Raw genomic sequence first — 13110 nt, forward strand, 5'->3', positions numbered from 1 at the left:
ACTTCTGACCCTATGTGCTATACCAGCATTATATTTTCTTCTTCTGCTTTTGTGTGTTATTTCTTTAATTATGACTTCTGTTTTAATTTACTAGAGTTTAAAGTACCATAAGCTAAATGACTTAAACAACAGAAATTTATTTTGTCAAAATTCAGGAAACTAGAGGTTTAAGATCAGGATGTGAGCAAGGCTGATTTCTATATTTTCTTTTTCCTAAGCTGTTTTTGAAAATAGAGATTGAACCTGGTCTTGTGCATGCTAGGCCAATGCTCTATCCCTGAAGTACATCCTCAGCCCTTTTTTGTTTTATTTTAAAATAAGATCTCACTAAGTTACCCAGGCTGGCCTCAAACTTGCAGTCCTTCCTCTCAGCCATCTGAGTGTCTAGAATTACAGGTATGCACCACCACACCTGGCTAAGACTGATTTCTTCTGTGGACTCTCACCTTGGATTGTAGATGGCTTTCTGTCACTCTAACAAAATACCTAAATAGTTATAACAGAAAAGCTTTATTTAACTGATGGTTCTAGAAATTCCAGTCTGAGCTTGGGTGGACCTGTTCTTTTACCTCTGGGTGGTAATGGTGTGGAATGTGTGGAGGAGTAAACTACTTACATCGTGAGCCACAAAGCAACAGAACAGACTAAGGTGCACAGTCCCATTCATTGGGGTCATTGGGCATATCCCCAGTGACCCAAGTATCTCTCACAAGAACCCACCTCCTAAAGAGCCCCAGCACCTCCCAGTAGTGTCATACTGGAGACTAACCCTTTAACACATGGACCTTTGGGGGGCACTCATCTAAACCATAGGAGCCATCTTCCTCCTGTGTCTTCCCATTGTCTTCCCTCTCTGCCTCTGTTTCTTAATGTCTTTTTACAAAGATGCAGTCATGTTAGATTGTAGCCCTCCCTAGTGACTTCATTTTAACATAATTACCGTTTTATTCATTGTCTTTTTGTGGTATTTGAGGTTGAGCTCAGGGCCTTTGCTCTGAGTTACATCTGCAGGTGCCTTTTTTCGTTTGTTTTTTGAAAACATGGTCTTGCTGAATTGCCTGGGCTGGGTTTAAACTTAGGATCCTCCTGCCTCACCGTCATAGAGTGCTGGGATTATAGGCCTGTGCCATCACGCCTGGCTAATTACTTCTTTACCCAGTTCCACATACAATCACTTTCTAAAATACTGATGGTAAGGCTTTTCACATATGAATTTGGGTTTAGAGGACATAGTTGAGCCCTTAAAAACTTTCAAATCAGTGTATATTCATTCAAATTAAACTTCTTGGCAACATCAGACTCAAATATCCTTGCATCTTCTGGACATCTTTTTCAATATATTCTACAGATGTCTCAGATTCATGAACTGGTATCTGTTCCCTACCCATTGAATGGAATCTGTTTGATCAGCTATAAATTTAAGAGTTTTCCTAGTCTTCGTTATTCATATTTTATGAATGGTTGCTAAATATTGAACCCTCAGATTTAGTCATTCCTTCATCATCAATCTGCTGTATTATAATAGGAGTTTTTGTCTCTTGTACATAAGTTTTTTTTTGTTGTAACAATTTCAGGGACAAAGAGAGTAATATAATGAACCCCAGTAGATTTAAAGACCAGCTTCCACATCAAAATTTTCTCATTTTGTTTTGGACTGTTTTTTAGCATGGCTTTAAAAGAACACAGATTTATTATCTCATGGTTTGTATAGGTTGGTAGTCTAAGCATATTTACATAATCTTATAGATTATGTGAGTAAGGAAGTTGGACACAGCATAGCTGGGGCCTCTTTAATTATCTCAAGGTTACAATGGTAGATTATAATCAAAGACTTTATTGAGAAGTTTGGATCTACTTCCAAGCTTCCCTCAAGTTGTTAGCAGTACTTCTTTGTGATACATTCGTGAGCACTTTGCCCCATATTTTGTTATTTCTTGTCTATTCTTTCTCCCTGACATTCTGAAATTCCTTCTGTTATTGTTTCTGTTTCAAGAGTTCTTTCAGTCATTCTTTTTGTTTGGTCTACTGACAAATTCTCTTACTATTTCTTTCACTGATGATGTCTTGATTTTGTCTTCATTCCTGAAGGATAGTTTCACTGAATATATGATTTAGCATTATCTTCTTTAGCACTTGAAAAATATATTACTTTTTTCTGCCTCCTTGGTTACTAATGAGAGATATACTGTTCCTCTGATTTTTCCCTCATAGGGAAGGTATTGTTTTTTTCTGGCTGCTTTCAAGATTTTTTTCTTTCTCTTTAGTTTTTAGCAGAGAAATTATAATGTATCTTGGCATGGTTTTCTTTGGGTTTACTCTGTCTAACATTCATTCAGATTCTTGAGTATGTGGATTTATGCCTTTGGCAAGATTTGAGAAATTTTCAGTTATTTACTTATCCCCATTTTTTCCCAGCTTCTGCCACTGCTTTTTTCCTCTTTGTTTCTCCTGAAATTTTAGTAGCATCATTTGTTATAGTTGCACAAGTCTCCAAAGTTCTGCTCAGTTTTTTAAAATTTTTAGTTGTATCAAGATACACATATAATTTATTCTCATAACTATTTTTAAGTGTATAGTTTAGCAGTGTTAAGAAAATTCAATTCTTTGTACTACCAACATATAGAATACTTTTGTCTTGGAAATCTGAAATTCTGTATCCATTAATCACTCACTCTCCTTTTTCTGCTCCCCCCAGCCTCTGGCAATTATTATTCTTTTTTTTCTGTGAGTTTAACTACTTTACATGCTTCATACAGTATAAGTGGAATCATATGGTATTTGTGTTTTTTGTGACTGGCTTATTTCACTTAACATAATGTCCTGAAAGTTCATTTAAGTTATAGCATGTGTCAGAATTTCCTTCATTTTTAAGGATGAATAATGCTCTACTGTATGTATGTACTGCCTTTTATTAAGTATCAATAAATACTTCATTGCTTTTACCTCTTGGTTATTGTGAATGATGCTGATGTGAATATACATGGATGAGGGGCTGGGGATTTAGCTCAGCATCAAAGCACCTGCCTGGCAAGCACAAGGTTGTGAGTTCAATTCCTGGTACCGGAAGAAAAACAAACAAATAAACACACAAAAAAGAACACACATGTACAAATATCTCTTCCATATCCATGGAATTCATTTGGATTGATGACCAGAAGTAAGCTTGGTCGGTAGTATTCCAGTTCTACTTAAAACTTTTTTTTCTTGTTTTGGTGGTATTGAATCCAGGGCCTAGTGCATACTAGGCAAATGGTGTACTACTGAGCTACATCCCTAGCTCTTTTTAAATTTTTGAGCATGATATCAATAAGTTGCTTAGGCTGGCTTCAAACTTGTGATCTTCCTACATCAGGCTCCCAAGTAGCTGGGATTACAGGCATATGGCTCCATCCCTGGCTACTTTCAATTTTTTGAGGAACTACTGTACTGTTTTCCATGGTGGTGTGGTTGTACCATATTACAATCCATCTAACAGTACATAATTTAAAAAATTTTTCTACATCCTTGTTGGTATTTGTTATTTTGTGTTGTTTTGGTAATAGCCATCCATATATTCTAAATGTGTCCCCTCAAGTTTATTTGTTAAAACCAATCACTAATGTGACAGTATTAAGAAGAGGGGCTTTAGGAGGTTATCAGTGACTTTATAAAATAGGTTAATATGAGCATTTGACTTCTCGCTGTCTCTTTCTTTCTTAGACAGGGTCTTGCTATGTAGTTCAGGCTAGCTTTGAACTCACTATGTAGCACCGACTAGCTTCAAACTCATGGCAATCCTGCCTCAACCTCCCCAGTACTGGGATTACAGGCATGTGCCACCATATCTGGCTCCCTTTTCCCTTATGAACGTGAGGCCTCAGCATCGATATGACATTTCGGAAATAGAAAATAAGCCCTTGTCAGACATTAACTGTGCTGGTGCCTTGTTCTCAGAGTTAAATTTCTAGATTTGTTGTTGTTATTATTATTATTATTATTATTATTTTTGATGGTGATGCTGGGGATTGAACCCAGGGCCTTTGCAGTAAGGCACATCCCCATACCTTTTTAAAGTTTTTGTTTTGAGACAGGGTCTGTCTAAGTTGCTGAGTTGCCTAGGCTAGGGTTGAACTTACAGTCCTCCTTTCTCAGTCTTCCAGGGTTACAGGTACGTGCCACGATGCCTGGCTATAAATTTCTCGTACTTAAGCACCTGACTGGCAAGCGCAAGGTCGTGAGTTCCGTTCCTGGTACCGGAGAAAAACCAAAAAAAAAATAAATAAATTTCTCGTACTTATAAATTACTATATCTAAGGTATTTTGTTATAGCATACAGATTAGGAAATTATTATAATTGTAACTGTGATTATAGTTGTAATACTGTAATTATAAATTGTGGTTTTGATTTTCATTCTCTGATGCTAAATAATTTGAGCATCTTTATATATGTGTATTTTCTTTGGAGAAACGCTTATTCATGTTATTTTTTTAACTGTTGATTTGTATTAGGTTTTTATATATTCTGGATAGTAACTCTTTGTAAGATATCTGATTTGTAAATATTTCTCTCATTCTTTAGGGTACCTTTTCACTCTGTTGATTGTATCTTTAGTTGCTAAAAAGTTTTAAATTTCGATGTAGTCCAATTTATTTTTGCTGTTGCCTATGCTTTTGGTGACATATCCAAGAAGCTACTGTTGAATCTAATGTCATAAAACTTTTCTTCAGATTTTTCTCTGAGAATTTCATAGATTTAGCTCATGTTTTTAAATCTTTGTTCAGTTTTGAATTGATTGTTTTGGTATAATCTTAGGAAAGGATTCAATTTAATACCTTTCCATGCATTTATCCAATTTTCTCAGTTACCTTTTGTTGAGAATGCCATCTGTTTCCTGTTGATTTTCTTAGCACTCTTGTCAAAAATCGTTTGGCCATTTCTATGGGAATATATTCGTCATTCTAGTCTATTAATCTGTATTTCTTGTTTGCATTTACAGTTCCGTAGTGTTTTGTTAACTGTAACTTGGTGTAATAAGTTTGAAATTTGTAGATGTCAGGCCTTTGTTCTTTTTCATGATTGTTTTGAGTGTGTGGGATCCCTTGAGATACTTTGTAAATTTTGGGATGGATTTTTCTGTTTCTGTGGGAAACATATTTTGTTAGAGATCATATTGAATCTGTGTATCTTTTTGATTAGTATGGAATCTTAATAAGTTAATGTCTAGTCATGACCATGGAATGCCTTTTTATTTATGTCTTTAATTTCTTTCAGCAGTATTTTGTAGTTTTCAGCATACAAGACATTCACCTTGTATGTTAAATTTATTTATTTATTTAGGTACTGAAGGTCAAACCTGGGATCATTCTACCACTGAAGTACATCTCCAACCCCTTTTTTAAAATTTTTGTTAGAGACAGGGTCTTGCTAAGTTGTCCAGGTGGCTCTTGGATTCTTGGATTCTCTTGCCTCAACCTCCCATAGAGCTGTAATTATAGGTGTGTGCTACCACATCTGAATGGATAGCCTGCTTTGTTGACCTAACACCCCATCTGGTGCCAGTCCCATAGGCTGCCATGTTGGAAGGGTTTTAAAATTTTTTATATTCTTAGGATGTGTTTTACTGTACTTATTGAAATAAGTACAGTACTGTTTGCGGGCTGGGAATATAGCTCCGTGGCACAGCGCTTGCTTGGCAAGTGTGAGGTCCTGAGTTTAATTCCTGGTTCCAAAAAAAAAGAAAAATGATTGTTTGAATGAATGTTGAAATGCTACTCTTACTTAGCCATACTGGCAAAGAGATAGATTTTGTTTCAAAACAATGCCTTCTTAGAATTTTTATGTTGCATTTGTTGAAATGATTTAGTAGCTGCAGGTTTTCTGTCACTGTGACAAAATATCTGTGATAAACAGCTTACCGCAGGAAAGGTTTACTTTGGCTCACAGTTCAGGAGTCAGTCAATGGTTGGTTGGCCCTATTACTTTTGGGCCTCGAGCAAGGCCAACATTATGGTAAGAGCACATGTTAGGAGAAACTGATTTCCTGATTGTAGTCAGGAGGCAAAGAGAGACTTAGAAAAGGACTGGAGTCCTAATATCCTCTTCAGGGGCACTTGTCCCCAGTGACCTGACTTCTTCCCCCTAGACCCAGCTTCCTAAAAGTTGCACCATCTCCCAGTAATGTCACATGCTCGGCAAACAGTCTAACACATGGGGCCTTTGAGTGATACTTATTCATTTCATAGCAGTAGCGATCCTACAGCTCCCTACAAACAATTCTAACATAGGCCTATGAAACACATGTAGAAAGTAGCACTTAATTATGAAAGGTAAATTTTTCTTGTATAAGGATTAAGCATATGTTAATTTTCTACTTTTCAACCTTCATTTCTACTTACTAGACTGGTAAACTTAGAATAGTTATATTGTCTGGTGTTTTTAATTCATTGCTCATAGATACGTTTTTAGAAAGGAGTCTGGCATTCTGTTCTAAAATTCAGAATGCACATTTCATTCTGTGACATTCTGTTTCTGGGAATATGTTCAATAGAAATGAATAAATCCATATATTTGATTTATTGTACATTTACTCAATTCTTGTTTCTTGTTGCTAAAAACTACAAAGTTACTGTTCTGTAAGTAGGGCAATCAATACACAGTGATATATTCTCACCGTGAAATGTTATACATTTATTAAATGATTAATTAGATCTATACAAGATGAATAGATAGGGTTTCCATGGGAGTTTAATTGTGTGAAAACATGATAGGGATAATGTAGTATAGATTCTTGTAAAACCAGCAATGATAAAAATAATATACCTTTTATGTGTATGTATATTTGCATATATAGAGAGAGACAGAGAGAGAGAAAGAGAGAGAGAGAGAAATATTTAAGGAACACCATAGATTAAAGTTGCTTTTGAGGACTTGAAAAAACAAAAAGACTTTAAAACAAAATACACAAATATGGTAAAGTTTATACAAAAGTATATAAGGTCAGTTATGTGTAATAAGAAATTAAATAAAATTGCTTGTAATTCCAGAACTCTGGGATGCTGAGGTAGGAGGATTGCAAGTTTGAGCTGAGCCTGGTGGTGGAAAACCCCATCTAAAAATAAAAAAGAAATAAAAAATAAAAAATAGAAATAGCCAGGCATGTATCTCATTGCCAAGGCCTTACATTCAATCCCAACTGGGAAAAGAAAATATAGAAAATATATTTTCACCAGACGTTCTTTTTTTTTTAGTTCTGGTACTAGGAATCAAACTCATGACCTTGCGCTTGCCAGGCAGGCGCTGTGCCGTTGAACTAAATCCCCAGCCCCCGGAAGTTCTATAATATATAAATGGAGGTGGAAAGCATTATCTTAGAAAACTACAAAATAGAAGTTTTGAGACTTAACGAAGTATGTATAAATTTTTTTTTTTTTTTTCAGTAACTCCCCTGACTGAAGATGTTCTGATAACATTAGGGAAGGAAGAGGTAAGTCATTTATCAGTTTTAATATCCTCAAGTAAGTTATATTTAGATCTGTTTTAAATTAGTTTTTGACACAGGCAGTAGGATAAAACCATTCTGAAATCATGTTATATTTTCAATTTTTATTTATGTTTTTTGAACTGAATGTTTCTAAAGATTTGAATTTTGCAGTCAAGTTTTACATCAGAACTCCTGCTCATGATAGTGGTTAGTATATAGCCTTTCTTCATGTATCTAGTTCTTAGTTGATTAACCTCTCTTCATAATAAAAACAAAAGGTTACACATGTCTAGTGGCTGCAAACATACGTCTCTCTTTCTGCTATGAGCTAAATATTTGTGTCCTCCCTATATTCATGTTGACATTTAATCCTGTGTGTAATACTATTCGGAGGTATGACTTTTGGGAGGTGATTAGGTTGTGAGGGTGGAGCCCTCATAAATAGAACTAATGTCCTTATGTGTGATTGAAGACACCAGAGTTCTTGCCTTCCATCATGTGCTGTTTATGAAAGTGCTGTTTATGAGTAAAAGGTCCTTTGACAGACAGATCCGCTGGCACCTTAATCTTTTTTTTTGTTGTGTTTTTTTTCCGGTACCGGGAATCAGACTCACAACCTTGTGCTTGCCAGGCAGGCGCTGTGCCACTGAGCTAAATCCCCAGCCCCTGGCACCTTAATCTTCTGTTATTTTCTATAAGCTGCTTGCCTATGGTTCTACTTTGTTGCAGTGGCCCAGAAAGACTATGACAGAAAGGTGATACTGAGAATTGAGGGTGGTGTTATAATAAATACTGAAAAATATGGAAGGTTTTTTGGAACTAGGTAATGGGAAAGGCTAAGAATTTTGAAGTCCACAGTAGAAAAAGCCAAGAGGAGACCTTTTAAGGCAGTTCTTTTGGTGGCTTAAAAGAGGAATGCTAGAAAGAATCCCTGCTTCATTAGATAGTACCTGTGTAATCCTGAATAGAATGTTAGTAGAAAATATGCACAGAAAAGGCCATTCTGATGAAGTCTCAGATGGAAATGAGAATTATATCTTCAGGGTTAGAGAAGGGAAAACATGTTTTTCCACTCTCTCTCACTTTTCAGTGCAACACAGCAGTACTAGTCAAATATATCTAGAGAGATTTCTTCCCCTCAGAAACCAATTCTGTGGCACAGATCAACACAGATGATTTTCTAACAATCACAATTTAATTCAGCTCAGGTCGCTGTCAGGAGGTAGAGTGACATCTGGAGGTAGCATTACATACTTCAGTTGCTCAAGACTGTCTCCTGCTGCAGTTGACAATTGCAATTAGTAGGTTTCACTTATACTTCTGACTCCCCACCTGTAAATTGGCGATTTTCATGACCCCTTTGTTGTATTCTTTAATTTTCTGGAGAGGCTCATAGAACTCAGGGATATGCTTTTACTCATAAGGCCGGTTTGAGATGAATAGCCAGATGGAAGACATGCATAGGGCAAGGCATGTGGGAAGGGACATGGAGCTTCTATGCCCTTTGAGTATCCCATCCTGAAAATTCCATGTGTTTAGTTATCCTGAACTCCCTTGAAGCTGCTCACATGCTGCCTTGCTATTATTCAACTTATTAACATAAAAAAGGTACTTAAAAAATTCTAAAGATTTTAGGAATTGTATGCCAGAAACGATGAAAACTAACTATATACTTCATAGAACTGTCACTGTTAATGTGGGACCTTGCTTTAGGGGTAATGGAAATTAAAACTAAAATGACAGTTTGAATTTATTGGCAAAAGCTTTAATTGAAAGCTCAGTGAAGATAAATAAAGAACTCGAGCTTGAGTAGTAGCTAGAGCAGGTGTACTTTGATGAAGAGCACCAGCTTGGCCCATTAGTGAAGCAAAGGGACCAGTTTTATGGGGTGTTTATAGCAGTTGACATCTAGTTGATAATTATCCTCAGTTCTGGTTTCATAGTTCAGGTTGAATCCTTATGACTTGAGGGACAGTTTTGTTTTCATGGGGGGAATCCCCGTGACTTGAGGGACAATCTCAGTCATCTAGGGCCCTCCTGGAATCCAAAGTGACCATAGGTTTAGGGCAGTGAAAACTTTGGTGCATAGGTGTTCTCTCAGTCTTGAAGGGCAATGAGATAGGATAGATAAATGATGATTTTTTTTTTATAACTTTAGACATAAATATATTTTTGAAAATAAAAAATTGGCGATGTCATATTGTTTTGTAACCAGCTGTTTCACTTAACAGAGTATAGCAGACATTTGTTACCTCAGTAACTAATAATATAAAAATTCCATTTCCCATTACTCACCCATATACCCCACGCCCCTGTGTTCTCTTTCTCTTGTCTAATAATGTTCTCTCATTTTTAGAGCATCTTTTTTCAAATCAATTATTAGAGAAAGCATGCAGAACTTGTCTGTCTGAATCTGGCTTATTTTGTTTAGTGTGATGATCTGCAGTTCCATCTATTTCTCTGCAGATGATATAGTTTCATTTTTTATGGCTGATATATAATTTTCTTTATCTAGTCATTTGTTGATGGGCATCGAGGCTGGTTCCTTGTCTTGGCTATTGTGAAATGTGCTGCAGTAAACATAGGCATTATGATTTATATCTTAATGACTGCTACAGTCTTGGCATTCATAGGCAGTGCTTTTGAAAGGTGATTGATTCTTGGAAGACTGTAGCTAAATGTGCTGTTCCGTGATGAGGCCTGATCATGAAAGGCAGGTCACTAGGGAGTGTCTCCTGCTCCCTTTCCTCCCTTCGCTCTCTGCTTCCTGGCTTCTATCATGAGCAGCTTTCTTCTGCCCAGGGTCTTCCACCATGCCTTCCTATGTTAGAGCTGGCTAACTATGGACTAAAAACACAAATCAAAATAAACCTCTTTTCACTTAAACTGTGGGTGTCAGATATTTTGTCCCAGCAATGAGGAAAGCAACTAAGATAATGCAGATGCTGCTAACCCTATAGAGTATGCTATCTTCAATTCCTTTGGGTATACATTAAGGAGTAGCATAGCTGGGTCCTATGCTCGTTCTATTTTTTAAGGAACATTCATACCGATTTCCATAGTGCCTGTACTAATTTACATTTCCACCAGCAATGTAGCAATGTTCCTTTTTTCTCACATCTTTGCCAGTATTTACTTATTTGTTTGTTTATTTATTTATTTATTTATTTATTGCTACTGGGAATAGAACTCTAGATCTTACACTTGCCAAGCAGGCACTGTGCTGCTGAGCTATATCCCTGGCCCTCCAGTATTTATTTTTATATTCCTGATTGTAGCCATTTTGACTGGGGTAAATTAGAATCTCAGTGTAGTATTGATTTGCATTTCCCTAATGGCTGAAGATACTGAACTTTGTGTTATATGCTTATTAGCCATTTAATTTGAGAAGTGCCTGTTATTATTTGCCCACCTAATGTTTGGGCTACTTGGTTTTTTTGGTGATGTTGTATGAGTTCTTTATGTATTCTAGAGGATAATCCTCTTGGAAGACAAACTGGCAAAGATTTTTTTCCCCATTTTGTAGCCTGTTTCCACACTGCGTTGTTTCTCTTGCTGTGCAGAAACTTTTAAATTTGATGTAGTATCATTGTTGATTCTTGCTATTATTTCTCTGCTACTGGAGATATATTCAAGACATCTTTGTGCCTAAGATTTCAGCGTTTCCCATACGTTTTCTTCTAGCAGTTTCAAAGTTCTAGGTCTTATTCTTAAGTCTTTAGTCCATTTTGAATTGATTTTTGTATAGGATGAGGGTTAGAGATCTAGTTTCAGTTTTCTACATACGGATATCTAATTTTCCTAGCATCATTTATTAAAGAGCCTGTCTTTTCTTTATTGTATGTTTTTGACTCCTTTGCCAAGCATCAAATGGCTGTAGTTGCATGGGTTTCTGTGTCCTTTGTTCTCTTCCATTTGTCTGTGACCCTATTTTTGTATCAGTATCATGCTGTTTTGTTACTGTGGCTTTGTAGTATAATTTGAAATTGGGTATTGTAATCCTCCCATCCTGTCCCTGCCCCAGGATTGCTTTTACTATTGCTTTTACTATTCTGAGTCTTTTGTGTTCTTTTGGCTAAAATCCAAATTTGGTACACTGAAAGCCTATGACCCATACTACTTTCATTTTAACTATTGTATAGAAAAATAACAAAAGGATTATGTATTTAGCTTTTCATTATTTTACATTTCTTAATTCTGTGATCTAACTCTGTGGGAGCTAGTTTTATCACTGCTCATTGATGTCTTCTGCCTTCAGTAACTTATCGAAGTAGAACTGTTAGATCATTGGTAACCATTAGGCATCAATGTTCTTCATGCTGTCTACCTCATACTTCTTTTCCCAATGTTTTCAACATGTTTCATCTAGCAAGGGGATTATATAGCAAGTTTCACTTGTGAAACCAGTTGGGTCAGGGTTTTTCTCAGTTTACAGGTTAGGCATACAGGACTCAGATGAACTGTTAAACTTGTAAAGTTTATTAAAGTGAGAGGACACAGATTAAAATGATCAAAGGAGAAAGGCACTTGGGTAAGTTTATAAGAACTGTTTCCCAGTATAGTTAGATGGATCTGCTAATTCTCTCTGCAGTTAGATGTGACAATTTGTGTGATGTGTAGTTGATCAAGAAGCTCAACCAAGTCTTGTTGCCCAGGATTTTTAATGGGCATCAGCCACATATGCATGCAGTATCTGTATGACTGCAGCCCTGCTCCCAAAGCAAGACTATTCACCAGATATAACAGTTAGTGTAAACCATCTATTTAGACTGGTTTCATGTGACTCAAGGCTTTGGACATACAAAAATACTCTTTTTATCAGGCAAGATAGTCTAAGAACTCACTTCATCTTCCAGAAGCTGACCAAAAATAGGCTCTAAAACAAGCTTTTCTTGATAACATACAGAGTTTTGAAAACCTAGGCTCACTGAGTTTAAACCTTTCATTTTCTTAACACTGGCTTTTGGAGAACAGATTCCTGATTAACTGCATTTATTAAATTTTCTTTTAAGATTTGTGCTCAAATCTAAGAAATATTTTTCCACCTCACAGTCACAAAGATTGTCTTGTATGTTTTCTTTCAAAAGTTTTAAGTTTTAGGTTTCAAGTTAGGTCTATAATTCATTTTAGAAAATGTTTGTCAGTTATTGATACAGGGTCATTTTTTTTTCACATAGATGTTAATTCTCCCACCACTGATTGTTGACAAACTGTCTTTTCTCCTTTGAATTTCTTTTATTCCTCTTTTGAAAATTGACTGGAGTGTTCGTCCTCCCTTACCCAGTAGTGAGTGTTTTTTAAAACCACCAGTGAATGCCTCAAATTATGGATAATACTGAACTATTTTTTTTCTATATGTATATATACCTGATAATGTTCAGTTTATATATTATATATTGTAAGAGAATTACAACAGTAGTAAGACAGAACGATTATAACCATATACTACAATGTAAATGTGGTTTCTCAAAAATACCTTATCATACTATGAATCTTGGTAACCCACCACATTTTTTTTTCTTTTTATTAAGTCAGAATTTCTACATTTTCACTTAAATGCTTCTCTTTGCATATCCCACTTGCCAGTATCACTTTTCTCTCATATTGGGGCCATTAAGCAAAACAAAGGTTACTTCAACACAAGCATTGC

At 36.0% G+C, this 13110-nt stretch overlaps 1 protein-coding gene across 1 annotated transcript in view; it reads left to right on the forward strand.

The window, feature by feature from the left end:
* Cenpk (centromere protein K) overlaps window positions 1–13110 on the forward strand; it is a 52213-nt gene that overhangs the window by 26629 nt on the left and 12474 nt on the right. The window contains exon 5 of the mRNA XM_005392631.1: window positions 7417–7463. Coding sequence (XP_005392688.1) covers window positions 7417–7463 — 47 coding nt within the window. The remainder of the gene's footprint in view (window positions 1–7416; window positions 7464–13110) is intronic.

Source organism: Chinchilla lanigera, unplaced genomic scaffold, assembly GCF_000276665.1.
Source record: "Chinchilla lanigera isolate Chin_1 unplaced genomic scaffold, ChiLan1.0 scaffold00045, whole genome shotgun sequence".
Lineage (NCBI taxonomy): Eukaryota > Metazoa > Chordata > Mammalia > Rodentia > Chinchillidae > Chinchilla > Chinchilla lanigera.